Raw genomic sequence first — 27,238 nt, 5'->3', positions numbered from 1 at the left:
TTTTTTTTCTCGGTGTCTAGAATCACTTTCATCAACTCAATGGACGTAAGTTTGACCAAACTCCAGGAGACAGTAAAGCACAGGGAAGCCTGGTGCGCTGTAGTTCATGGGATGGCAGAGTCTGATATGACTCAGTGGCTGAACAACAATGTTACTTTCTACTTTGAAATTTTCCCAAATTTGCCCCACTCCTTCCAATGTTTTAGAAGATACATTGCATAGACTTCTATGGCATTTTTAAGGAGTATTTATTTCTGTATCATTTTTTTGGTATCATTTTTTAAAAGGAGACATTTGTCTCTCCTCCAGAACTGTGACCAACAAGCACCTAGCTTGTTTTCCGACGATCTAATATTTACTGAACTGAAATATATTGTTTGATATTGATTAAAGAGAAACAATGTGTGATGTAAGCCTGGTCTAATGATGTCTGAATCCGTGAGAATCAGCAAGGCTCCTTCCCACCCTCAAATTCCTTCTGCACTGGCTCCAAGGAGGCTCAGATCCCACCCTCAAAGTTCCCTTCTTTTGCTTAGAACTTATGCCCTAAGAAGTTTATCAGATTTTTTCCTGAGCTCAGGAAAGGAAGGAAAGGCAGGGAATGGACACAGGTGAGGTGGGGAAGGGGCAACGGGAGGAAAAGAGGGCAGAGAAGGCTCTGAGGAGAAAGCCTGCCTACTTAGTTTTCTCAGGGTGGACGAGGTCTTCTGGAGTTCGGGACATTGACTTTAAAAGCCACCCACTTGACTCTCTCAAGATGTTTAGGATGAGAACTGATGGCATCGAAGGACAGAGAGATCACCCTGACAGTTCATGCAGAGTTCTTTCTACTCCAGGAAGGGCAGTGAAATTCAGGTGCCTGATCTGAGATGGTTAGAAATACCTGGTTCCAGGGAGGAAGAGGAGCGACTGGGCCGGCGGGTGGGGGGGTTGGGGCGGGGAGTGGGGCTCAACCTGGAGGCTGTGAATAGAGGTGGGCTGGCTCAGGGTGCTAGCTGGGGTGGAAGCGCCGGCAGTGCCGGCGTCTGCAGCGGGAGAGATGACGGATGATGAGCTTAGGTGGGAGGGCAAGGCCGGAGCTCGGCTTTTCCAGGCCAAGGGCTGGCGAACCCCGGGATGAGACTTGCTTCGCCTGTGCCCGCCGCTGCGGACACCCCGCAGCTTGCCTCTCACTGGGACCTGGGACCTGGGGGAAACTTTTTCAGACTTGCTTTGTGCTGGGACCGAATACTTCGGGAGCACAAGGCAGGCTCCGCAGAGGTTCACGCCGGCCGAGGGGGCAGAGCAGGAGTGCGGGCGTGTGGGTGTGTGCATGAGCGTGGACCCGGAGCGACACACACTCACACACACACACTCACACGCCCGCACCCACGCGGGGCCCTCGGCCGCGCCGCCCGCGCCTGCCCGGACCTTCACCTCCAGGGCCGCTCCCTCCGATCCTGCGCCCGGTGCCCAGCCCCTGCCGACTCGGGGAACCGAACGGGATAGACAGAGACGGCAGGGTCTCCCCGTCACCCCGCCGCAGCTGTTCCCGCATCCCCCCGCCCCCGCGCCCGCCCGGGGAAGGGGGTGAAGGCGAGAGGTGCCCGGGGCTCTTACCGCTCAGGCGGCCGAGTGCGCGCGGGAGCGCCGCCGGGTCCCGCCCCGCCACGTCGGCAGGGCCGGCGGGGACGCGGCCGGAGGGCGGGCTGGGAGCGGGACGGGGCGGGCTGGCCGCGCGGCCCCGCCCCGCGGCCCGGCCAGGGCCCCGCCCCCGCGGCCCGGGGCCGGCCCGGAGCGCGGCGGAGGTCCGGGCACCCCCTCACCCAGGCTCCCGGGCTCGAGGATGGGGGTCGCGGCCGCATTTCCGACCAAGCATCGGAAACTTGGTTTTTCCGAACTTCGTGCCGCCTGGTGAGCTGGAGGGGCGCCCACCCCCGCCCGGGGCGGATCTAGGGGCTCTCCCGTTCCCTTTCCTTCCTTTAAAAGCGGCCAGGAAACTGCGCAGTTAAACCAGGAAGGGGTTGCTCAAGTTCAGCAAGAGTTTTCGATCCCACTCCTCCGCCCCCGCCCCCACCCCCCCGCATGGTGCTTTAAATAGCTTTCCCTTACCCTGTTTGTGAGAGTGTCATCTGATTTAAAACCAGCCAACCGAATAAAAACACTTTCTAGAAGGCCAGTTTGGAAACGTGGATCAAAATTCAAATGTGTTAGCATTGGCCCAGGAATTCCACATCTGCGAATGTGTACCAAGTAAGCAGTCAACTGTGCACACGTGTATGTCCGAGGATGTTGTCTGTGATTGTTTGTGCCACAGAAAACAACCCGGAAGTAAACTGTCCTCCCAACAAAAGATTGGTGAAGTAATTTTTAGTAACTTCAAACGACCAGGTATGCTGTAGTCGTTAGAAATTATAACTCTATGTCCAGTTTGTTGATATGGAAGGAAGGCGGACCATAGCCGAATATTAAGTGAGGGCAGGGAAAACTTAGAAGAGCGCATGTACAGTATAAATCTATTCTTGTGAATATATAGTATATGTATTTTTATATAAAAAGGAGATTTTAATGTTGAAAGCAGTTATTTTTTTCTGAGTTCTTCAGTGGTGTTAGCAAATTGTATTCCAGGTGTGTTTTGGTGTACCACAGACACCGTGCCTGTGACTTATGTTTGCCTTGGGTCAAAGAACCCACCTGCTGATGCCGGAGACATTAGAGATACCGGTTGGATCCTTGGGTCCGGAAAATGCCCTGAACGAGGGCATGGCAACCCGACCCTCTCCAGTATTCTTGCCTGGAAGGTTTCATGGACAGAGGAGCCTGGCAGGCTATAGTCCACAGGGTCGCAAAGAGTCGGACACAACTGAAGCGACTTAGCACAGGGCACAGCAAGTTCCTTTGCCAAACCTGCCCCTCTCTACCCTGCTGAAAGGCAACAGCGCAATCAGGCATTCCACCCCACCCCCCCCACCCACACACACACCCGTTTTTTTAAATTTAAATTTAAATTTTATATTGGAGTATAGTCCGCTAACAATGTCGTGTTAGATTCAGGTGTGTAGCAAAGTGATTCAGTTATACACATTCCTGTATCAATTCTTTTTCAAATTCTTTCCCATTCAGGTTATTACAGAATATTGAGCACAGTTCCCTGTTCCTCGTTGGTTATCTATTGTATATAGATCAATCCCAAACTCCTAATCTATCCCCCTCCTCCCCCCTACAACAATAAGTTTGTTCTCAAAGTCTGTGAATCTGTTTCTGTTTTGGAAAAAAAGTTCATTTGTACAATTTTTTAAAGATTTTACATATAAGCACCACTATATTTGTCTTTCTCTGTCTGACTTCACTTAATATGATGATGTCTAGGTCCATCTATGTAGCTGTAAATAACATTATTTCGTTCTTTTTAATGGCTGAGTAATATTCCATTACCCACATTTTCTTCATCTAGTCATCTGTAGACATTTAGGTTGCTTCCATGTCTTGGCTATTGTAAACAAGGTTGCAATGAACATTGGGGTGCATGTAGCCTTTCAAACCATGTTTTTCTGCAGATATATGTCCAGGAGTGGGATTGTTGGATCTATGATAGTTCTATTTTTAGTTTTTTAAGGAACGTCCCTGTAGTTCTCCATAGTGACTGTGCCAATTTACATTCCTACCAACAGTGTAGGAGGGTTCCCTTTTCTCCACACCTCCTCCAGCATTTATTCTGTGTAGATTTTTGATGATGGCTATAATGACTGATGTGACATGACATCTAGTTATAGCTTTGATTTGCATTTCTCTGATAATTAGCAATGTTGAATGTCTTTTATCTCTTGGTCAGCTATATGTCTTCTTTGGAAAAATGTCTGTTTACATCTTCTTATTTATTTATTTTAATTGAACCTCATTCAGTTTAGTTCAGTTCAGTCGCTCAGTCATGTCCGACTCTTTGCGACCCCATGAATCACAGCACGCCAGGCCTCCCTGTCCATCACCAACTCCCAGAGTTCTCCCAAACTCATGTCCATCAAGTCGATGATGCCATCCAGCCCTCTCATCCTCTGTCGTCCCCTTCTCCTCCTGCCCCCAATCCCTCCCAGCATCAGTCTCTTTTCCAATGACTCAACTCTTCGCATGAGATGGCCAAAGTATCGGAGTTTCAGCTTTAGCATCAGTCCCTCCAATGAACACCCAGGACTGATCTCCTTTAGGATGGACTGGTTGGATCTCCTTGCAGTCCAAGGGACTCTCAAGAGCCTTCTCCAACACCACAGTTCAAAAGCATCAATTCTTCGGCACTCAGGTTTCTTCACAGTGAGCCTCATTAGTTGTTTGTAAATTTTAGAGACTAATCCCTTGTTGGTTGCAAATATTTTCTCCCACACTGTGGGTTGTCATTTCATTTTGTTTATGGTTTCCTTTGCTGTGTAAACACTTTTGAGTTTAATTAGGTCCCATTTGTTTGTTTTTATTTCCATCACTCTAGGAGACAGCTTGAAAAAGATATTGCCGCTATTTATGTAAAGAGTGTTCTGCTTATGTTTTCTTCTAAGAGTTTTGTAGTATCTGGTCTTACATATAGGTTTTTAATCCATTTTGAGTTTATTTTTGTGTATGGTGTTAAAGAATGTTCTAAGTTCCTATTCCTTACATATAGCTGTTCAGTTTTCCCAGCACCATTTATTGAAGAGATTGGTTTTTTTCCCATTGTATAGTTTTGCCTCCTTTGTCCTAGATTAATTGACCATAGGTGTGTTGGTTTATTTATGGGCTTTCTATTCTGTCCCATTGATTTATATTTCTGTTTTTGTGCCAGTATCATACCATTTTGATTACTGTAGCTTTGTGTATAGTCTGAAGTCAGGATGCCTGATTCCTCCAGCAATCAAGTAAGAAAACTTTTCATATCCTTCTAACTGTGTTAAATGCTGCTGGTAGTTAAGATGAAAGTTGAGACTTGACCTTTGGATTTGGCAGTATGGTCACTGGTGACCTTCACAAGGGTTGTTTCTCTGGAGCTGAAGGGAAGAACCCACTGCATTGAGTGGGTTTGAGAGAATGGGAAGAGAATAATTAGAGACAGTGAGTGAAACAACTCTTTCAAGGATTTTTGGTGTAAAGAAGAGCAGAGTCTGGCATTTAGATCTCAGGGTCTCTGATCCTCACTGGGTTGGAGTAGAATCACCTGAAGAATTTTCAAAATAATACTGATGGCCGACTCCATCCCAGATTACTTAAGTCAGGATCTCTGGACATATGTGAGAGCCCCTGTCGTTACATTCTGACCAACACTGGGGGTATTACGTTTGTTGCTGTTCAGTCGCTCAGTTGTGTCCAACTCTTTGTGACCTCATGGACTGCAGCACACCGGGGTTCCCTGTCCTTTATTTTCTCTTAGAGTTTGCTCAAACTCATGTCCATTGAGTTGGGGATGCCATCCAACCATCTCGTCCTCTGTCATCCCCTTCTCCTCCTGCCCTCAGTCTTTCTCAGCGTCAGGGTCTCTTCCAATGAGTCCACTCTTTGTATCAGGTGGCCAAAATATTGAAGCTTCAGCTTCAGCATCAGTCCTTCCAATGAATACTCAGAGTTGATTTCCTTTAGGATGGACTGGTTTGATCTCCTTGCTGTCCAAGGGACTCTCAAGACTCTTCTCCAGCACCACACAGTTCAAAGGGGATATTATAGATATTTTAATTTTTTCCCTCAAAGGGGTGTAAATGGTGTCTCTCAGTTGTCTGAAGGTTATCCATTTGTCTATATCCTTTGCATTCCACCACCCCTGATTGGGTTTGTTAGTCATTTTAATATGGATTTATGGGAACTTTTTATATATTTCTAAAATTAATCTTTTTGTGTTGCAAGTTTCTCTTGGAATGTGGCTTTTAAAAAATCCAGCAGATTTTGGTTTTAATATTAATATTTGAGTTATCAGTTTTATTTCTAGTGGTTTGTATATTTTATGATACTGATCATTTTCATATAATTTATTTCCAAGCTGTTGGTAGGTGATATTTATTTATTGATTTTAGAGAAAGTTCTTTTAAAGAGCAAAAATCACTAAAGTAATGCTTTGCTTCTGTATGTGGACAGTATATTTGCTGGCTTTAGACTATTTTACTTATCCTCCTATAATGCTATTTTGTTTTTTAAAAATAAAAGTAATGCATGTACATAGCAAAGACATTAAAACAGGACAGAAGAGTATAAAAGGAAGAGTACAAATATCTCCCTTCCTTGGTTCTTCTGCTCAAAGGTAACAGCTTTTTAAATATCCCCTCAGAAAAGAAGGAAATGGCAACCCACTCCGGTACTCTTGCCTGGACAATCCCATGGATGGAGGAGCCTGGTGGACTACAGTTCATGGGGTCTTGAGGAGTCAGACATGACTGAGCGACTTCACTTTCACTTTTCACTTTCATGCATTGGAGAAGGAAATGGCAACCCACTCCAGTGTTCTTGCCTGGAGAATCCCAGGGATGGGGGACCCTGGTGGGCTGCCGTCTATGGGGTCGCGCAGAGTCGAACACAACTGAAGCGACTTAGCAGCAGCAGCAGCAGAAAAAAAAGATTTTTATTTAGATGTTAGCATAACGATGTTGACCCTTGTGTTAGATGCCTGTGGCTGCCATAAAATATTCCCACCAATTGGTGGTTTAAAACAAGAGAAGTTGATTCTTTCACACTTTTGGATGCTGACAGGGCTGCTGGCTTCTGGTGGCTCTGGGCATTCCGTGGCTGTGGCTGCAGACTTCCAGTCTCTGCCTCTGTTTTCACCTGGTCTGTTCCCTTCTCTGTGTGTGTGTGTGTGTGTGTCTCCTTTGTGTATGTCTTGCTCCTGGCAAAAAGATAACCTATGCAGGTGTCTGAGGGACCAGATTTTATGCAAATGCTGTCACACTCTCCTATTCTTCTTTTCTTTGCTTTTCTTCATTTAACAGTATATCCTGAAGTCTTTCCACCTCAGTATAAAAAATGTAAGACTTGCATAGCATTTTAAAACTCTTTACTATAATGACTTGTCTTCTTGGGCAATCACTATTTCAGCCACTTTTTATTATTGTCTTGTCTAAAACTCATAAGTGTTAGTCGCTCAGTCGTGTCCAACTGTTCGTGAACCCATGGACCATAGCTGCCAGGCTTCTCTGTCCGTGGGATTCTTAGGCAAGAACACTGGAGTGGGTTGCCATTCCCTCCTCCAGGGGATCTTCCCAACCCAGGCACCGAACTCAGTTCTCCCGCATTGCAGGCTGATTCTTTAATGGCTGAGCCACCAGGGAAGTCAGAAAAACTCATAAGCACTTGCATCTTATGAATGAACAGATGGAGTCTTCGGAGTTCAGTCACTTGCCCAGGGCCACACAGCTAGGGCACAGCCGCGGGAGGACTTCTGCCCAGCATTGTCTGTTTGTTCCACTGTCATGCCATCTTCATATCACCTGGATTTTGTGGGTTTTGTCATCTCCTTAAAGACATTTCTCAGAATCATAACAGCCTCAGAAGAATAGCCTCCTTGTTCCTGGAAACCGGTGTTATTATGCAATACCCTAATGAGCATTTGTCACCAAACCGCACAAACATTTTGTCACCATGTGATGTGACCACATCAGCAGTGATGTGTGTGTGCATATTTCTTAAAGACTTTGGTCCCATGTTCTTTGAAATTCCTTCAAACCCATAGCTGGTTCCTTTCTCCTCTGTTTCACAAAGCTGGTTTCCAAGGGTCAGAGACCCACTCCTCTCTAGCCATCTCTTCCACTCATTTAACAAAGATCCAGCCACTCCTTGCTGATCCTCCCCCAGCCTGCAAAGGCTTCCCGTTATGTTTGATGAGTAAGAATGAATCGCGAGAAGCTGGCCTTTCCTTTCCTGCTGAAAGCAGAAGTGATTCTAACTCTGATGTCCAACTTTGTTGTGGATCAGACAGTAGGGTCTTAACTTATTTTTTTAGTGATGGGAATTAATGTCAAAGACTGGGATTAATTATAGAATGACTTTAGCTCACGTGTTCAGTTCCTTACAGAACCTCATTTAAGGGAGCGTCTTGGAAATAAGGTATCCTGGATGCCTGAAGTATCTTGTTAACTGGACATCCTCTTTTTGTATCATCAACCTTTTTTTATATCGCTCTAAATTATTCTAAATGGCCTTTAGGAAATTAATTTTTAATCAGTCCTGCAGGATCTCACTATTATTTATTTTTCTAGAATTAAAAATGAAAACATCTAGCCATACCAAATGTTGGTCAGAACGTGGAGAAACAGAATGCAATTTCCCCCAGGTGTGCTATTAAACTTTCTTAAAAGCTGATTTTTTAAAAAACCAGTTCTGGAGCCTTAGCTTATTTTATTTTAGTCTCACAGGTCGCTAAAATAATGCTCCAAAATTGCTTAATCATGGTGGTTGCAATTATTTTGGAAATATTAAATATGGTGATAAAACAGGTTAAGCTGAATAACTTTCCACTGTGGTGACAATTTAACACGCAGGTTGCAAACTCTTACAGATAAATATTCTCTTAGAAAAACATTTTTCATCACATTGACATTGTTATTAGCTGGATGATTATATAAATTTAAAATTTTGATTGCTGTTTAAGTCTGTAGCTCAGAAAAACCTACTGATCCATGTGCTTTGCTCAGGACCTTAGAAGGGAAATTCGTGTGCAGGAGTAATTACAGTAAAGTACGACAGATGGCGCAAAACCGTTTCTATGATACTGCTTTACTTAGACTGAGGGCTTGCATTTTGTCAAGCTCTTTTTCCGTACCTTTAGAAGTTATTTTCTCTCCTGAGAAAGAAATCTTGGTAAGTAAGAAGGCTTTTGTGGCTTTTACAAATTATGGAATAATTACTTCAAATAAGCTAGAAAATGCTAGCGGTTGTATAGGAAATAGGTTAAGTTTTTGCAAAATGATTTTAAGGTGATTTTTTTTTTTTAATGTTGCAAACATTCTTTCTGTTATACAAGAAAGACGAAGATTTGGCTACCTTGAAAGATACAGAAATAACTAGTACTTGTCATATTTAAGGGGAAAAAAGCTAACTGATGTTATTGCTTTCTTCCGTTTTTGTCTACTACCTTCTGTCTTTTCACGCTTTCCTGGTTCCATGACACCTATCCTATCACATGTTATATGTTTTTATAGTAGACATGAGTGTTTGATTCTCGCTGTAACACGGTCTGGAATCATTTATTTGTGTCTGTCACTTATTTATAAGCAGGGATTGAGCTTGTGCCGTTCGTATTTATACGCCCCAGCATTGAAGGTCTGGGGGAGGGCGGCACGTACTACACTCAGCTAACAGTTGTTGAATGAAGGAAGTGGCAGTGACTGGCCCAGAACTTGCCTTATTCAACTTTCTTACCCAAACTTTGACAAATAAAACAATATTTCTCTTGCATATTTGTTGATTTGATTATGGAATCTCAAGCTTTTCTGGTCTTTCATTTTTCATAGTTTTGATGTTCATAGATCTTATCCACTTTTTTTCTTGATACAGAGCGTCTTGCATCTGTCTCCCCCCATCTTTCATTTGATGCATTAAAAAAAATTTTTTTTTAACCTTTTGTCTCTTTCACTTCCTTAAAAAAAAAAAAAAAAAAAAGCTGTGAGCTCTCTAATCTTCCGTTCTTTCATCTCACTTTTTTTCCCCTTCTTTTTTTCTCCTAGAGAAACTCTTGTCTTAAATATAAACACTAGGAACCGCATGAGGGTATAAATGATCTGGGAGGAACCTTTGTGTTTTGGAGGCAGGGTGATTTAAGGGAAGCTGATCAACTTTCCCACATAGCAGCTATGTTTCAGGCCCCTGAACGCAGACACCATCCAGAGACGTTTGAGTGGGTTCTCATTCAGAGATGTCAGTTATCTATCAAGAGGAAGAAATTCTCTCTCCCTCCCTCTCTTTAACCACACAAATAATACAATGTGTTTCTTTAATATCAGCTATATTTTCAGACAAGTCTTTCAAGTTATAAAAGATGTTCAAAATTAGAAATTTTGGAAATATACAAAAGTTATGAGAAAAAATTAAATTCACTTATGACTTAAGAGATCTAGAGATAATTGCTATTAGCATTTTGTTTATTTCTTTCCATTCTTTTTTCCCCCAGGCGTTGTGTATATGTTAGATTTTAATCATATTTAATAAAACTAGAGTCCTACTATGCACACAATTTTGTATTCTTTTATTCATTTAACATTATTTTGTAGACTTTCCCCCACAAAGTACAGTATTTATGGCTGCATATACCATTCCATAGTATGGGTGTACCATAACTGATTAAACTATTTTCTATACTTAGTCATGATTTTTTTTTTCAGTTTTTCATCCTGATGAGCATCCTCATAGTAATATTTTTATGTGTATTTCTTTAGAAGAAATTTTGAGAAGTAGAATTGCTAAAATAAAGGTAAGCGTATTTTTAAGGAATTTATCTATATAACCAAGTTGCTTTTCAGAAAAGTTGTACTAATTTTTCATTCCTGCCAGAATTAAATGAGAGTTCTCATTTTAGTCCCACCTGCCAACATTGGGTATTATATTTTTGAATTTTCCCAATTTGGTAGGTGAAAATAATCATGACTTTAAAAAAATATTTAAGAAAAAAATCCCATTTGATTCACTTTATCTTTTTATACTTAAATATCATAAATTATAGACATGGTGATGTTTCATCTCTAAATGCTTCATTCTGTATCTCTAAAAGAAGTACATTTTCCTAATGTATCCATATGACATTATATTATATATTATATAATATATATTAATATCATATATTAATAGACTGGTCCCTCTTAAAATCCTCTCTCCATTTGTTACTCAGGTAACTTTTACAGCAGGTCTGTCTAAAATAAGATTCAGTCTAATATCACAAGTTTCATTTAGATGTTATATATTTTTTTATTTAATATGATTTTTAATTTCTGTGAAATTGGACATTAATCATATTATTCACTGTTGATTTTGAAGGGGTAAATTTTCTGAGCAAATAATGTGCTCTCCTTAATTTTAAACATCCAAAATTTGAAAGATACAGGGAACAACTGAAAGGAAAATAAACCCCTCTTAAAATTTTACCATGCAGAAATAACCACTGTTAATATCTTGATATGTATCTTATAGTTTTCCATATGTATGTGTGCATATTAACTGCTATACATTTTATAAGTGAACTACTTTTGTCACATATATATATAGTGAGCAGTTTTCCATGGAGTTAGATTTTCTTTATTTTTAAAGACCACACAGTAGTGTTTAATTGTATGGAGATACCATAATTTATTTGACAATCTGCTTGCTAGTTTGGACAGATTTTTAAAAAATAATTTATTTTGTACTGGCCCCTGAATTGTACTCTTTTACTGGTTCTAACAGGTTTTCAATTACTTCTCTTGGATTTTCCAGAGTGACAATCATATAATTAAAAATAATGGTAATTTTGTTTCCTCCATTCCAATATTCCTGTCTCTCATCCCCCACCCCCTGCATTACAATGGCTAGAACTTATAGAACAGTGTTAAATAATAGTGGGGATCCTTGAGGGACTTCCCTGGTGGTCCAATGACTGAGACTTCAGCCTCTTCATTTGGCAACTGAAGAGTTCGCATGCCACAGCTAAAGATCCTGCATGCAGCAGTTAAGACCCGGTGCACAGAAATAAGTAAATAAACATTTTTAGGACGTAGTGGGCATCCCTGGCATTGACCCTCATGGAATGCTTTGGGAGTAGGATATTGGTTTAAGCAAGATACTTGATATATTCTTTATCAAGTTTTAGAAGTATCTTTTGCATATATACTTTATTTAACATGTTTTTAGTCAAAGATGAATGCTGAATTTTATCAAGTGAATTTTTAACATCTATGGAGATGCTCATCTGTTTTTTTCCTTTAATCCATTGCTGTGTTATTGTCATGGATTTGCTAATAATAAGTCATGGTTAATTGCATCTCAGCCAACTCCTTGCCGCACTGGGAATTTTCCTGAGATGTAATCGCTTCTCACTCTACATTTTGCACCATAAAGCTGGCAGTGCAAGTATTTCTCTGAACCGGTTGGCTGGTTTCTTCCACAAACCTGCATGCCTCCTGATTTTTTCATAGCTTTCCTCCAGACTGTTCAGGAATCTGACACCTGCATTTGGGGTAGGGGTCAGGTTGCTTAGGAGGAAAAAAGTGAGATAAGGAGAGGTAATGTAGACTTTACTTAGGAAAAGTATACAAATTAGGTTATTTTACACAATTGTGGTTTATTGTGGGAGAAGGCAGTGGCAACCCACTCCAGTACTCTTGCCTGGAAAATCCCATGGACAGAGGAGCCTGGTAGGCTGCAGTCCATGGGGTCGCTAGGAGTCGGACTGAGCGACTTCACTTTCATAAACCCAAAACATCTGATTTAATCATCGTGTGTTATTTCTTCAGCACAGAACGAGATTGAATAGGGTTTCTCATATCTGATCTTTTCCCTGCTACCAAATAGTTGGAGTGTATCTCTTTTATTTGTGTTTTATAATAATTACTCTTAATTTTATAATATACATACTTAAACATATATTTTTCTAACAGAATATTGAGTTACTTGGTATATATAGCTTCTTCTCAGTCAGACAAGGATTGTAACATGCTTTTGGTCCACTCTCTCCCTCTCCCTCCACTATCCACTAACCCCCTTGTTAATACTGGCAATTTACATTTAAACAGTTTAAACACTGAAATTTCCTTCAATCTGTATTAGAACTTAGCAATACACTTTGTACTTTCTTTTCAAAGTGCTCCTTTTTGATTCCCAATTTTTTTGAGTTAGTTTCTTTTTCAGAGCGTAGAGTCTGTGCTTTAGTAATATAGTGGGTCTGTCTTCCACATTTTTTTAGCATTTCTTTCGTGTATCTAATCTCTTCGGCTTCTTGGACTGCATTTTGGGGAAACGCCTCTCCTTGGTCTTCTCTCTCACTCATTCTCACATTAGCAGTGCCACTCTGCAGTTCACCTCATCCAGTAAGTCTTCCATTTCAGTTATCAAATTGTTAATCTTCATGACTCCTGCTCCATTCTTTTTTAGAGTTTTCGCTCTCTGAGTATATCTGTCTGTTACAAATGCCCATTTTCCTCTTTTACCTCTGTCTCCTTGGGTGTTGATGTCCCTCATATTTGTGTTTGGTTCCTTTCTGTCATGGTGTTTACTTTGTGAAAGTGTCACGCTTCTTGCTTGTGCAACCCCAATTGTGATAGTTAGATAAGAGTCCCTTAGTCCGACTCTTTGTGACCCCATGGACTATAGCCTTCCAGGCTCCTCTGTCCCTGGGATTCTCCAGGCAAGGAAAGGTAGCCATTCCTTTCTCCAAGGGATCTTCCTGACTCAGGGGTTGAACCTGTGTCCCCTGCATCACAGGCGGATTCTTTACCCTCTGAGCCACCAGGGATGCTTATTATAACTGCTTGTTGATCTGTTTTTACAGCCTGCTTGTTGGAGGAGTGGACCAAACTAGTCTGTATTAATTTTATTTTGCTGCTGTAACAAATAACCACAAACTTAGTAGCTTAAAAAGCACAGTTTATCATTTTACAGTTTTGTAGGCTAGCAGTCCGACGTTGGTCTTGTTGGGTTTAAGTTAAGGGGTTGGCAAGTCAGCATTGCTTCTGGAGGCTCTGGGGGAGAATCCACTTACTTGCCTTTTTGAGCTTCTAGAAGCTGCCTGCATACTTTGGCTCATGGCCCCCTTCCTCAAGGGAGGTCATGTCCTTCTCATATCACACCACTCTGACCTCTTCTGCCTCTGTCTTCCACTTCTAAAGATACTTGCGATTGCATTGGGCCCACTCATGTAAATTTTAAGATCTACTGATTAGCAAACTTAATGCTACCTGCAGCTTTAAATCCCCCTTTCCGTGTAACAACATATTTATAAATCCTGGAATTAGGAAGTAGACATCTCTGGAAGGCTAGTATTGTCTGTCATAGTTCGATCTGTTTGTCGATTTCAGAGACTTCTCTTGGTTTCAGTTCCCCTAAACACTTCCCTTTCCGATTTTATATGTGTGTGTGTTTCATTGTTTTGGGGATTTAGGGCAAGAGATGGTGCAAGTGCCCATCACTCTGTTGACTCTCACCATTTTTAATGTTTATAATTGAAAATGTGGTTTTCTTGATCCAGAGAATATTTAGAGCATTTAAAAAAGTGATTTTATAAGTTTATTTTGTAGACAGAAATATGACTGTATTGATGGGCAATTGGGAAATGCTGTACTGGAGGAGCAGGGAGGGACTTATCATTACTATGTGCCAGTTTATAATGAAATTTCCCCAACCACGAAGAGTTTTTACTCTTCCAAAGTACGACTTACTGAAACTACTCATCTCTTAACTATTTTGCAATGTCCAGTATACCCTACAGTAATGAACAGTAGATCTTTTTGTTAATAAAACTGAACAACAAGTGGTCAAAATCTGCTCTCACTTATACTAGCTACACAGGATCCTAGTTAAGAAATGTGGTTGCCTGCTCTGGTCCCCTGGAGCCTTCTAGATGCTTTTTGTGTAGAGATCAGACCCTAAATGGGATTGAGGAAGCTTTGAAATTCTAGCCCCTTGTCCTGGTAGCAAATATTGAGTCCATGGGGTCATACACCTGCCTCTTCTCAACCAGGTCATCTTTTCTCATTCACTCTGCGTTGTTGTCATGAGAGGCAATGTCTGTCATCCACTGGAGTAGGGTGAGACTTTCTGGGCTCTGGGAAGACTGTTCTCTTTTATATGCACCCACTTTATTCTGATGTGCCTTCTGATTCCTTCAATATACTTTTTAATATTTCTCTATCATCTCCTGTTTTATCAGCATGTCAACTGTAGGAATCTGATGATTCCAGATTCAATTCAGTTCAGTTCATTTGCTTAGTCGTGTCCGACTCTTTATGACCCCATGAATCGCAGCATGCCAGGCCTCCCTGTCCATCACCAACTCCCGGAGTTCACTCAAACTCACGTCCATTGAGTCAGTGATGCCATCCAGCCATCTCATCCTCGGTTGTCCCCTTCTCCTCCTGCCCCCAATCCCTCCCAGCATCAGAGTCTTTTCCAATGAGTCAACTCTTCACATGAGGTGGCCAAAGTACTGGAGTTTCAGCTTTAGCATCATTCCTTCCAAAGAACACCCAGGGCTGATCTCCTTTAGAATGGACTGGTTGTATCTCCTTGCAGTCCAAGGGACTCTCAAGAGTCTTCTCCAACACCACAGTTCAAAAGCATCAATTCTTCGGCACTCAGCTTTCTTTATAGTCCAACTCTCACATCCATACGTGACTACTGGAAAAACCATAGCCTTGACTAGATGGACCTTTGTTGGCAAAGTAATGTCTCTGCTTTTGAATATGCTATCTAGGTTGGTCATAACTTTTCTTCCAAGGAATAAGTGTCTCTTAATTTCATGCCTGCAGTCACCATCTGCAGTGATTTTGGAGCCCCCAAAATAAAGTCTGACACTGTTTCCACTGTTTCCCCAACTATTTCCATGAAGTGATGGGAGCAGATGCCATGATCTTCGTTTTCTGAATGTTGAGCTTTAAGCCAACTTTTTCACTCTCCACTTTCACTTTCATTAAGAGGCTTTTTAGTTCTTCTTCACTTTCTGCCATAAGGATGGTGTCATCTGCATATCTGAGGTTATTGATATTTCTCCCAGCAATCTTGATTCCAGCTTGTGCTTCTTTCAGCCCAGCTTTTCTTATGACGTACTCTGCATATAAGTTGAATAAGCAGGGTGACAATATACAGCCTTGATGTACTCCTTTTCCTATTTGGAACCAGTCCGTTGTTCCATGTCCAGTTCTAACTGTTGCTTCCTGACCTGCATATAGGTTTCTCAAGAGGCAGGTCAGGTGGTCTGGTATTCCCATCTCTTTCAGAATTTTCTATAGTTTATTGTGATCCACACAGTCAAAGGCTTTGGCATAGTCAATAAAGCAGAAAGAGATGTTTTTCTGGAACTCTCTTGCTTTTTCCATGATCCAGCGGATGTTGGCAATTTGATCTCTGGTTCCTCTGCCTTTTCTAAAACCAGCTTGAACATCTGGAAGTTCACGGTTCCTGTATTGCTGAAGTCTGGCTTGGAGAATTTTGAGCATTACTTTACTAGCGTGTGAGATGAGTGCAATTGTGCGGTAGTTTGAGCATTCTTTGCCATTGCTTTTCTTTGGGATTGAGATGAAAACTGATCTTTTCCAGTCCTGTGGCCACTGCTGAGTTTTCCAAATGTGCTGGCATATTGAGTGCAGCACTTTCACAGCATCATCTTTCAGGATTTGAAATGATTCCACATTATCAAGTGCCAAATCCTGCCTCTCTGAATTTGGTGCTTCTGGTCTAATGTGAATCGGAAAAACCCATACCCATTTGTATGGGAATTATGTCTGAAAATAAGATCCTATAACTAAAAGCATTTTCCTGTGAATGGAAAGAGCAGAGAGTGTGTGTTATATCAGCTGCCCCTTGTGGGTTTGTGAAGGCACTGCTAGCCTCTGCCTGTAGGTGGTTCCAGGCAGGTGTGGGCATTCTAGCGTAGCTGTAGGAGGCTGCTCTGTGGCCATCACAACTGCCACCACTGGTCTCAGGATGCTGCTGTGGGAGGTAGGTGGCTGTGGGTCCTGGTCTGTCCTGGCCAACTCTTGTTCCCTGTGGGTGCCCATAGGTATTTTTCTGTGCAGATCAGAGCTGGAGTGGCACAGACTCGTGAGTGTGTCTGAATTGCTAGGGTTGGCTTCTTGCTTGACCTTTGGCGTAACGCCTCTGTCTCAGTCGCAGTCAGGGGGTCTGTGGGCTGGTGCACCTGCCTCCACCCCTCAGCTAGTCATCAGTGCCAGGTTTGGCCTGTATTAACTGTATCTTCTCAAATGGCTCCACACAGCGTAGCGTTCTCTCTGCCAGGCCAGCTACCGTTGGTTTTGGTGAAGTCCAGTTCACGGAGTTAGTGTTAGTAGTTCTTCCTTGTCACATAAATGTGGCCTCATTCCTATCTTCATCTGTTGTTCAGCCACTAAGTCATGGCTGACTCTTGGGGACCTCATAGACTTCAGTACACCAGGCTCTGCTGTCCTCCACTATCTCTTGGAATTCGTTCAAATTCACATCCCTTGAGCTGGTGATGCTATCTAACCATCTCGTCCTTTGTCACCCCCTTCTCTTCCTGCCTTCAATCTTTCCCAGCATTAGGGTCTTTTCCAATGAGTCAGCGCTTCACATCAGGTGGCCAAAGTATTGGAGCTTCAGCTTCAGCATAAATTGCTCCAGTGACTATTCAGGGTTGATTTCCTTTAGGATTGACTGGTTTGATCTCCTTAAAGTCCAAGGGACTTTGAAGAGTCTTCTCCACCACATTTAGAAAGCATCAGTTCTTCAGCGCTCAGTCTTCGTTATGGTCCAACTCTCATTTCTCACATTTTCATCTACCCTCATAAAAGGATTCACCCCCTGTCATATGCCATAGACATTTAGGGGTCAAGCTGCTGGTGGATGGACCTTCCAATCAGGCCTCAGAGACTTGTCAACCACCTTCCTCCCCATCCTTTTCATTTCAGATTGCTTTAGCCAAATTGACTTGAGCATTAGAAGATCTAGCCCACTGTTGGCATGGATCTGCCACACTCACCCAGAGGACCTCTCAGGCTCATCTCAAAATTCAGATGCCCAAACTGCAATAGGCCACGCTTGCGTGCGTGCTCCATTGATTCAGTCATGTCCAACTCTTTGTGACCTTATGGACTGTAACCCTTCAGGCTTCTCTGTTCCTGGGATTTTCTAGGCAAGAATACTGGAATGGGTTGCCATTTCCTTCTCCAGGGCATTACCACACCCAGGGATGGAACCTGTATCTCTTCCATCTCCTGCATTGGCAGGTGGGTTCTTAACCACTAGTGCCACCTGGGAAGCCCAGGCCATACTTGGTCCCACTTTACTAAGAAAGATACAGGAGAGGAAATAGAGCTCAGGCTTCCTACGTGGTATTTATAGTTCATACACAGTTCTTTCAGCCTGGATGCTATTTACTGTTCAGTGGTCATATTTTTAAAATTACTTGCATTGGCCGTGCTGGGTCTTTGTTGTGGCACATCAGTTGTGGTATGTGGGATCTTAGTTCCATGACCAGGGATTGAACCTGTGCCCCCTGCATTGGGAGTATAGGGTTTTATACCCTGGACCACCAGGGGAGTCCCTTGAACAGTCATCTTTACCAGAAGTGCTTTTTTCTGAGAACACAGCTGACATCCCCCATGTTTCAGGTTTTCAGAAAAGAGATCAGATTAGTCCATGAATAAGGAGAGAAATGGATTTGTTAACCCTTCACCCATGGGGGGGGTGGTATCACTGGTTGCAGCAGATGGCTGAAGTAGTACCAAATTGAATACTGATGTAGACTCAAGAATGTCTGTAGTTTCTGGCAGTAGCTCCTTGTTTACCCTTTTGAATAATTTTAGATGATTAAACTGACCAGTAAAACATTTTGAGGGGATAAGAGGACTGTCCTTTGAAAGAGAAATAAAATAGTCTGAGTCCAGTGAAAACAGACCATGGTCATGGTCAACTTTTAAGACAATTGATTTAAAGTCTTTGTCAAGCAAATCAGTACATGAGCTTCTTTGGGGACAGTTTCTATTGACTTCTTTTCTTCTTCTTTTTTTTTTTTTTAAATTAATGGACTTTATTTTTTAGAGCAGTTTTTGGTTTATAGAAAATTTGAGTAAATAGGTCAGAGAATTCCCAAATGTCCCTTTTTTCACTTGACACAGTTTTCCCTATTATAACATTTTGCATTAGTGGTCTATTTATTATAATTGATGAACTGATATTGATATATTATTAACTAACATCTGTAACCTAGATAGCATATTAAAAAGCAGAGACATTACTTTGCCAACAAAGGTCCATCTAGTCAAGGCTGTGGTTTTTCCAGTGGTCATGTATGGATGTGAGAGTTGGACTGGGAAGAAAGCTGAGTGCCGAAGAATTGCTTTTGAACTGTGGTGTTGGAGAAGACTCTTGAGAGTCCCTTGGACTGCAAGGAGATCCAACCAGTCCATCCTAAAGGAGATCAGTCCTGGGTGTTCAATTGGAAGGGCTGATGCTAAAGCTGAAACTCCAATACTTCGGCCACATCATGCGAAGAGTTGAGTCATTGGAAAAGACTCAGATGCTGGGAGGGATTGGGGGCAGGAGAAGGGGACGACAGAGGATGAGATGGCTGGATGGCATCACCAACTCGATGGTCGTGAGTTTGAGTGAACTCCGGGAGTTGGTGATAGACAGGGAGGCCTGGTGTGCTGCGATTCTTGGGGTCACAAAGAGTCAGACATGACTGAGCGACTGAACTGAACTGATACTTTACATTTGAGCATTACTTTACTAAGCGTGTGAGATGAGTGCAATTGTACGGTAGTTTGAGCATTCTTTGCCATTGCCTTTCTTTGGGATTGAGATGAAAACTGACCTTTTCCAGTCCTGTGGCCACTGCTGAGTTTTCCAAATTTGCTGGCATATTGAGTGCAGCACTTTCACAGCATCATCTTTCAGAATTTGAAATAGCTCAACTGGAATTCCATCACCTCCACTTTGTTCGTAGTGATGCTTTCTAAGGCCCACTTGACTTCACATCCCAGGATGTCTGCCTCTAGGTGAGTGATCACACCATTGTGATTATCTGGGTTGTGAAGACCTTTTTTGTACAGTTCTGTGTATTCTTGCCACCTCTTCTTAATATCTTCTGCTTCTGTTAGGTCCATACCATTTCTGTCCTTTATCGAGCCCATCTTTCTATGAAATGTTCCCTTGGTATCTCTAATTTTCCTGAAGAGATCTGTAGTCTTTCCTATTCTGTTGTTTTCCCCTATTTCTTTGCATTGATCTCTGAGGAAGGCTTTCTTATCTCTCTCCCTGCTATCCTTTGGAACTCTGCATTCAAATGGAAATAATTTTCCTCTTCTCCTTTGCTTTTCGCGTCTCTTCTTCTCACAGCTATTTGTGAGGCCTCTCCAGACAGCCATTTTGCTTTTTTGCATTTCTTTTCCATGGGGATGGTCTTGATCCCTGTCTCCTGTACAATGTCACAAACCTCCATCCATAGTTCATCAGGCACTGTGTCTATCAGATCTAGTCCTTTAAATCTATTTCTCACTTCCACTGTATAATCATAAGGGACTTAATTTAGGTCATACCTGAATGGTCTAGTGGTTTTCCCAGTGCTGGGCTGGAAGAATCACAAGCTGGAATCAAGATTGCCGGGAGAAATAACCTCAGATATGCAGATATCAATAACCTCAGATATGCAGATGACACCACCCTTATGGCAGAAAGTGAAGAGGAACTAAAAAGCCTCTTGATGAAAGTGAAAGAGGAGAGTGAAAAAGTTGGCTTAAAGCTCAACATTCAGAAAACGAAGGTCATGGCATCTGGTCCCATCAGTTCATGGGAAATAGATGGGGAAACAGTGGAAACAGTGTCAGACTTTATTTTTGGGGGCTCCAAAATCACTGCAGATGGTGACTGCAGCCATGAAATTAAAAGACACTTGCTCCTTGGAAGAAAAGTTATGACCAACCTAGATAGCATATTGAAAAGCAGAGACATTATTTTGCCGACAAAGGTCCGTCTAGTCAAGGCTATGGTTTTTCCAGTGGTCATGTATGGATGCGAGAGTTAGACTGCGAAGAAAGCTGAGTGCCAAAGAATTGATGCTTTTGAACTGTGGTGTTGGAGAAGACTCTTGAGAGTCCCTTGGACTGCAAGGAGATCCAACTTGTCCATTCTAAAGGAGATCAGTCCTGGGTGTTCATTGGAAGGACTGATGCTAAAGCTGAAACTCCAATACTCATTTGTATTGGACTCCAATACTCATTTGTAAAGAACTGACTCATTTGAAAGGACCCTGATGCGGGGAAAGATTGAAGGCGGGGGGAGAAGGGGATGACAGAGGATGAGATGGCTGGATGCCATCACTGGCTCGATGGACGTGAATCTGAGTGAACTCTGGGAGTTGGTGATGGACAGGGAGGCCTGGCGTGCTGCGATTCATGGGGTTGGAAAGTCGAACACGACTGAGTGACTGAACTGAACTGAACTGATACTTTACATTAGGATTCAATCTCTGTGTTGTATTGTCCTATAGGTTTTGACAGATGCATAAGATCATATATCCGCCATTATAATATCACATGGATGTAGTTTCAGTGGCCTAAAAATCCAATGTGCTCTGCCTATTCATCCCTCCCTCTAACTCTTGTCAACCACTGATCCTTAAAGCCTCTTTAGTTTTGCCTTTTCCAGAACATCAGAGAGTTGGAATGGTATGGTTGGTAGCCTTTTCTGATTGAGTTCTTCACTTAGCAGTCTGAATTTTGGTTCCTCCATGGCTCGACAGGTTATTTCTTTTTGTTGCTGAATAACAATCCATTGGATGGATGTACCACAGCTTGTTTACCTTTTTTATCTTGTTGCTTTCAGTTTGGGGGCAGTTATGAATAAAGCCATCAACATCCTCCTGCAGGTTTTTGTGTGGACATAGATTTTTCAGTTCATTTGGGTTAATACCTAGGAGTGTGATTGCTGGATCATATGGTGAGGCCATGTTTAGCTTTAAGTAAAAAAACTGTCAGACTGTCTCCCAAAGTATCTGTGCCTTTTTAAATTTCAACAGTTAATGAAAGTCCCTGTTGCTCCATATCCTCACCAACATTTAGTGCTGTTTCAGAATTGTTTGGCCATTCTAATAGGTATGTAGTAATTCCTCATTGGTGTTTTAGTTTTTAGTTCCCTGATGATATATGGTATTGAGTACCTTTTCGTGTCCTTATTTGCCACTTGTATATCTTCTAGGTGAAATATCTTTTGCCCATTTTTAAATTGCATTGTTTATATTTTGTTGAGTTTTTCTTCATTTAATTTGGGTGCAAGTTCTTTATCAGATGTGTGTTTTGCAAATATTTTCTCCCAGTCTATGGCTTGTCTTTTCACGTTCTTAATAGTGTCTTTTGCAAAGCAGAAAATTTTAATTTTAATGAAGTCCAATTTAACATTTTTTTCTTTCATGGATTGTGCTTTAGATGTTGTGTCTAAGTCATTGCCAAATTCATGGTCACCTAGATTTTACCCTGTATTATTTTCTAGAAATTTTATAGTTTTGTATTTTACATTTAGCTCTATCACCTATCTTGAGCTAGACCATCTTTTTTTTTTTCTTTTTTGCATGTAGAATGTCTAGTGGTTCCATTACTGTTTGTTGAAGAGACTAGCCTTTCTTCACTGATTTTTCTTTGCTTCTTTGTCAAAGATCAGCTGACTATATTTGTGTGGGTATATTTTTGAGCTGTTTCTCTGAACCATTGATCTGTCTGTCCATTCTTTTATCAGTACCACACTGTCTTGATAGCTATAGCTTTATGTAAGACTTGAAGTTGGGTAGTGTCCGTTCTCTAAGTTTGTTCTTTTAATTTTTTTCCCTGTGAATGGACAGTGCTTTCTTTTTTGTCCACATGCCTCAAGCTTGTTTTCTTCAGCCAGACACTTTGAATATTATAATGTGGTAACTCTGGAAATACTAGAATGTGGTAAGTCAGATTTTCCAGGGTTTGTTGCTGCTGCTTGCTGTGGGGTGTATTTGTTTGTTTAATAATTTTTTTGTGTTGGAGTATAGTTGCTTTACAATGTTGTATTGGTTTCTGCTGTACAGCAAAGTGAATCAGCTATATGTACTTATATGCCCCCTCTTTTGCTGGGTCTTCTTGCTGCACGTGGGCTCTCTAGTTGCGGCATCTTACTGTGGAAGTTTCTCATGTTGAGGAGCACAGGCTCTCGGGTGCACCGGCTTCAATAGTAGTGGCACTCAGGCTCAGGAGTTCTGGCACACCGGCTTAGGTGCCTCGGGGCATGGGGGACCTTCCCAGACCAAGGATCAAACTCCTGTCCCCTGCATTGGCAGGTGGATTCTTAACCACTGGACCACCAGGGAAGAACCATATTTAGTGATGTTTCTAAATTATTTTTGTAAAGACTGTTTTCCTTCTTGTGTGTGGCCATTGAACTCTCAGTTCCATTGGCTTAGTGGTCAGCTAGTGATTTGGCAAAGGTTTTCTTAAACATCTGGGGAAACAGAACAAAACAAAAAACATCTGATCTTTGCATATTGGCACTGTGTTGAAACACTTCTTCAGGGCTTGTCAGGCTGTTTACAACTCTGACTTAGCCTTTACTTCTTTCCCCTTGCACAGAGCCTAAAAGTCAACCAGAGGTGGAAGTTTAGGATTTTTTCAGGTCCTCTCTGAGCGTGCATCCAGACCTGGGCATGTCTGTGGCCTTCTCGATTGCTTGGTATACGTGGAGCTGTCCGAAGCCATTTTTCTCCCCTGTATCTTCTTTCCTAGCTTCTTTCTTTCTGGTTTTGGTATATGTGCTGCCTGCCCCATCCCTTATCCCTGGCTCCAGGTGGCTGTGGGTAGTGTACATGCCTTTAAGGGTTTCCAAACACTGTCCAGGAGGCTGCTTCAGCCCTGAGAAAGTTCTGAGTTGGAGTAAAAATAGACAGGCTCCTGAGTGGAACACACAACCACAGTTCTTTGATAACAAGGTCTTAATTGCCTTTCTTGGCACCAGCAACTTGCATAACTGGAAAAAAAAATGGCACATTAAATTATGGGATCAGAAATGATCCTGATAGTAAATGAAGAACTCATTGAGATTTCATGTTTAGTAAGCTGAGGATTGAGAGTAATCAGCCAATGTTTATACATCTTAACATATATTATATTTCTAGAATTGGATGCACATCAGGATGTTCTGAAGATCAGCAGCAACCCTCCGGGAGATAGTCACTTCAACGCCATGATCAAAGACAAAGAATCTCCTATCAGAAGCTGTCATTTTGTTTACATTGTGGCCTTAGTATTTGGAACCATAATCCAGTTCTCTGATGAAAGTGAATTTGTGGTAGACATGTCAAAAACAAGCCTTGTTCATGTTCCCAAAGACCTGCCACCGAACACCAAAGTCTTAGACTTGTCTCAAAACAACATATCTGAGCTTCACCTGTCTGATGTCAGCTTTCTCTCAGGGCTGAAAGTTCTGAGACTTTCCTATAATAAAATCCAGGGCCTTGATATTAGTATTTTCAAGTTCAACCATGATTTGGAATATTTGGATTTATCTCACAATCAGTTGCAGAAGATATCCTGCCATCCAATCACCACGAGTCTCAAGCATTTAGACCTCTCATTCAATGACTTTGATGCCCTGCCCATCTGTAAGGAATTTGGCAACTTGACCCAGCTGAATTTCTTAGGATTAAGTGCTACAAAGTTAGAACAATTAGATCTACTACCTGTTGCTCACTTGCACCTAAGCTGTATCCTTCTGGATTTGGAAGATTATTATATGAAAGAAAATAAGAAAGAAAGTCTTCAAATTCTGAATACAAAGAAACTTCACCTTGTCTTTCACCCAAATAGCTTTTTCTCTGTCCAAGTGAAGATATCAGTGAATAGTTTAGGGTGCTTACAACTGACTAATATTAAAGTGAATGATGACAATTGTCAAGTTTTACTTAAATTTTTATCAGGACTCACTGGAAGACCAACGTTATTAAATTTTACCCTCAACCATATGGAAACAACTTGGAAATGTTTGGTTAAAGTTTTTCAGTTCCTTTGGCCCAAACCTGTAGAATATCTCAATATTTACAATTTAACAATAGTTGAAAGCATTGATGAAGAAGATTTTACTTATTATAAAACGACATTGAAGTCACTGAAAATAGAATATGTTACGAACGAAGTTTTTATTTTTTCACAGACAGCATTATACACAGTGTTTTCTGAGATGAACATTCCGATGTTAACCATATCAGACACACCCTTTATACACATGCTTTGTCCTCAGGAACCAAGCACATTTAAGTTTTTGAACTTTACCCAGAATGCTTTCACGGATAGTGTCTTTCAAAATTGTGACACTTTAACTATATTGGAGACACTTATTTTACAAAAGAATGAATTAAAAGACCTTTTCAAAACAAGTCTCATGACTAAGGGTATGCTTTCTTTGGAAACACTGGATGTTAGCTGGAATTCTTTGGAATATGACAGACGTGATGGAAATTGCACTTGGGTTGGGAGTATAGTGGTGTTAAATTTATCTTCAAATGCCCTCACTGACTCTGTTTTCAGATGTTTACCTCCTCAGATCAAGGTTCTTGATCTTCACAATAACAGAATAAGGAGCATCCCTAAAGATGTCACTGGTCTAGAAACCTTGCAAGAACTCAACCTTGCTTCCAATTCTTTAGCCCACCTTCCTGGATGTGGTATCCTTAGCAGCCTTTCCATACTGATCATTGACTATAATTCAATTTCCAATCCATCAGCTGATTTCTTCCAGAGCTGCCAGAAGATTAGGTCCCTCAAAGCAGGGAACAATCCATTCCAATGTTCCTGTGAGCTAAGAGAGTTTATCCAAAGTGTAGGCCAAGTATCAAGTGACGTGGTAGAGGGCTGGCCTGAGTCTTATAAGTGTGACTATCCAGAAAGCTACAAGGGAACCCCTCTGAAGGACTTCCATGTATCTGAGCTATCCTGCAACACAGCTCTGCTGATTGTCACCATTGTGGTCCCTGGGCTGGTGCTGGCTGTTGCTGTGACTGTCCTCTGTATCTACCTGGATCTGCCCTGGTACCTCAGGATGGTGTGTCAGTGGACGCAGACCCGGCGCAGGGCCAGGAATGTACCCTTGGAAGAACGCCAAAGAACTCTCCAGTTCCATGCTTTTATTTCATACAGTGAACATGACTCTGCCTGGGTGAAGAATGAATTAATACCAAACCTAGAAAAAGAAGATATAAGAATTTGTCTCCATGAGAGAAACTTTGTTGCTGGCAAGAGCATCGTGGAAAATATCATCAACTGCATTGAGAAAAGTTACAAGTCCATCTTCGTTTTGTCTCCCAACTTTGTCCAGAGTGAGTGGTGTCATTATGAACTCTACTTTGCCCACCACAATCTCTTCCATGAAGGATCTGATAACTTAATCCTGATCTTGCTGGAACCCATTCCACAGAACACCATTCCTGATAGATATCACAAACTAAGAGCTCTCATGGCACAGAGAACTTATTTGGAATGGCCCAAGGAAAAGGGCAAGCATGGACTCTTTTGGGCTAATATTAGAGCTGCTTTTAATATTAAAGTAAGACTAGTCACTGAAAATGATGATGTGAAAGGTTAAAAAAATAATAAAACATCTGAAATCCAATTTAAGAAACCATCATTCACTTGGATTCTGATGAACACTGGTTTCAAATTATTTCTGGATGCTGCCTCTGTTATTTCCATGAATGCAGGGAAGACTTACTGAAAACCATGTTTCAGCTCGACTGGAAACCAGGCTGGGGTTTGAGCTAGTGCTCAGACTTGCTGATTACAGGTACTCAGTCTCTCTGGTTTAACCATTCCGTTTCAAATTGAAACAGTCTCTGTCAAATGAATGCTCAGTCATTCAAGGACCTTTCCTCTCTCTCTCCTTTCCCAAGTGGATGTTGTGTGAGCAGGAGTCTATGAGACTTGCTGGCCACAAGGCAGAAGTCAGCCTCAGAACTGTATGCAGTGGTGCTTGGAGAGTCCTGTGAATCTTCCTCAGCCTTGGGGTCAGTTCTGTCATCCTGCTCTACTTTGGGAGAAAACAGACCAGATGCAGAAATTAAAGATCCTTTTTTCTTCACATCTGAGTAATACTTTACAAAATGTTTGACCTTTCTATACAAACATGGAATTATACATTTTACACACATATATATATGGGGCTTCCCAGGTGGCTCAGTGGTTGACATTCCGCCTGCCAAGCAGGATATGCAAATTCAATCCCTGGGTTGGGACGATCCCCAACCTGCTCCAGTCTTCTTACGGAAAATACCATGGACAGAGGAGCCCGGTGGGCTACAGTCCATGGGATTGCAGAGTCGGATGTGACTAGTGGATAAACAACAACTATATATATATATATATATATATATATATATATATATATATATATATATAATAGGCTGTTGAGGCTAAAGACATGATTCCTGCTTGCCAAGGAAATTCAGAGCCAAAATTATTTATAACTGATTATTGAACAGGAGTTTCTGGTTGTATTAGAATTTTGGTTAATGTCTCAAAACTGCAAAAAGGTGGTAAATATCACCACATTTTAAATAGGTATTAGACAGAGCCAGGTTGGACTTACTAAAAAATAGCAG

At 41.7% G+C, this 27,238-nt stretch overlaps 2 protein-coding genes across 11 annotated transcripts in view; one reads left to right on the top strand and one right to left on the bottom strand.

The window, feature by feature from the left end:
• The window catches only part of FAM114A1 (family with sequence similarity 114 member A1), a 70,664-nt gene extending 68,681 nt beyond the window's left edge, over positions 1 to 1,983 (bottom strand). The window contains exon 1 of one of the 4 annotated variants that reach the window (XM_069593892.1): positions 1,600 to 1,983. The gene's annotated coding sequence lies outside the window, so the exon portion shown is untranslated. The remainder of the gene's footprint in view (positions 1 to 1,599) is intronic. The other 3 variants (XM_069593890.1, XM_069593891.1, XM_069593893.1) reach the window with 3 other exon arrangements.
• On the top strand, positions 1,732 to 26,718 carry TLR6 (toll like receptor 6). Of its 7 annotated transcripts, none has more exons than XR_011257716.1 (3): positions 1,732 to 1,893; positions 23,765 to 26,424; positions 26,531 to 26,718. XR_011257716.1 is itself a non-coding variant. In XM_069593869.1 (2 exons), exon 2 carries the CDS (start codon positions 23,833 to 23,835, stop codon positions 26,224 to 26,226), a length of 2,394 nt encoding a protein of 797 aa, XP_069449970.1. In that variant the 5' UTR covers positions 1,732 to 1,893; positions 23,765 to 23,832; the 3' UTR covers positions 26,227 to 26,718. The 7 variants fall into 7 exon arrangements, 4 of the variants coding, with proteins under 4 accessions (XP_069449970.1, XP_069449971.1, XP_069449968.1 ...); XR_011257714.1 differs by having other exon boundaries at positions 1,758 to 2,370; XR_011257715.1 differs by lacking the exon at positions 1,732 to 1,893 and adding an exon at positions 8,660 to 8,778.
• The last annotated feature ends 520 nt before the right edge of the window (positions 26,719 to 27,238 follow it).

This window comes from Ovis canadensis, chromosome 6 (assembly GCF_042477335.2).
Source record: "Ovis canadensis isolate MfBH-ARS-UI-01 breed Bighorn chromosome 6, ARS-UI_OviCan_v2, whole genome shotgun sequence".
Classification (NCBI taxonomy): Eukaryota; Metazoa; Chordata; class Mammalia; order Artiodactyla; family Bovidae; genus Ovis; species Ovis canadensis.
This window is presented reverse-complemented; position numbering and strand designations above follow the sequence as displayed.

Excerpts from the sequence above, each read along its gene's own strand:
- TLR6 (XM_069593867.1), top strand. The coding sequence starts at position 2,259 with ATGTCCGAGGATGTTGTCTGTGATTGTTTGTGCCACAGAAAACAACCC. Across the intron at positions 2,371-23,764 it reads TAGTAACTTCAAACGACCAG|AATTGGATGCACATCAGGAT; the intron begins GTATGCTGTAGT and ends TTATATTTCTAG.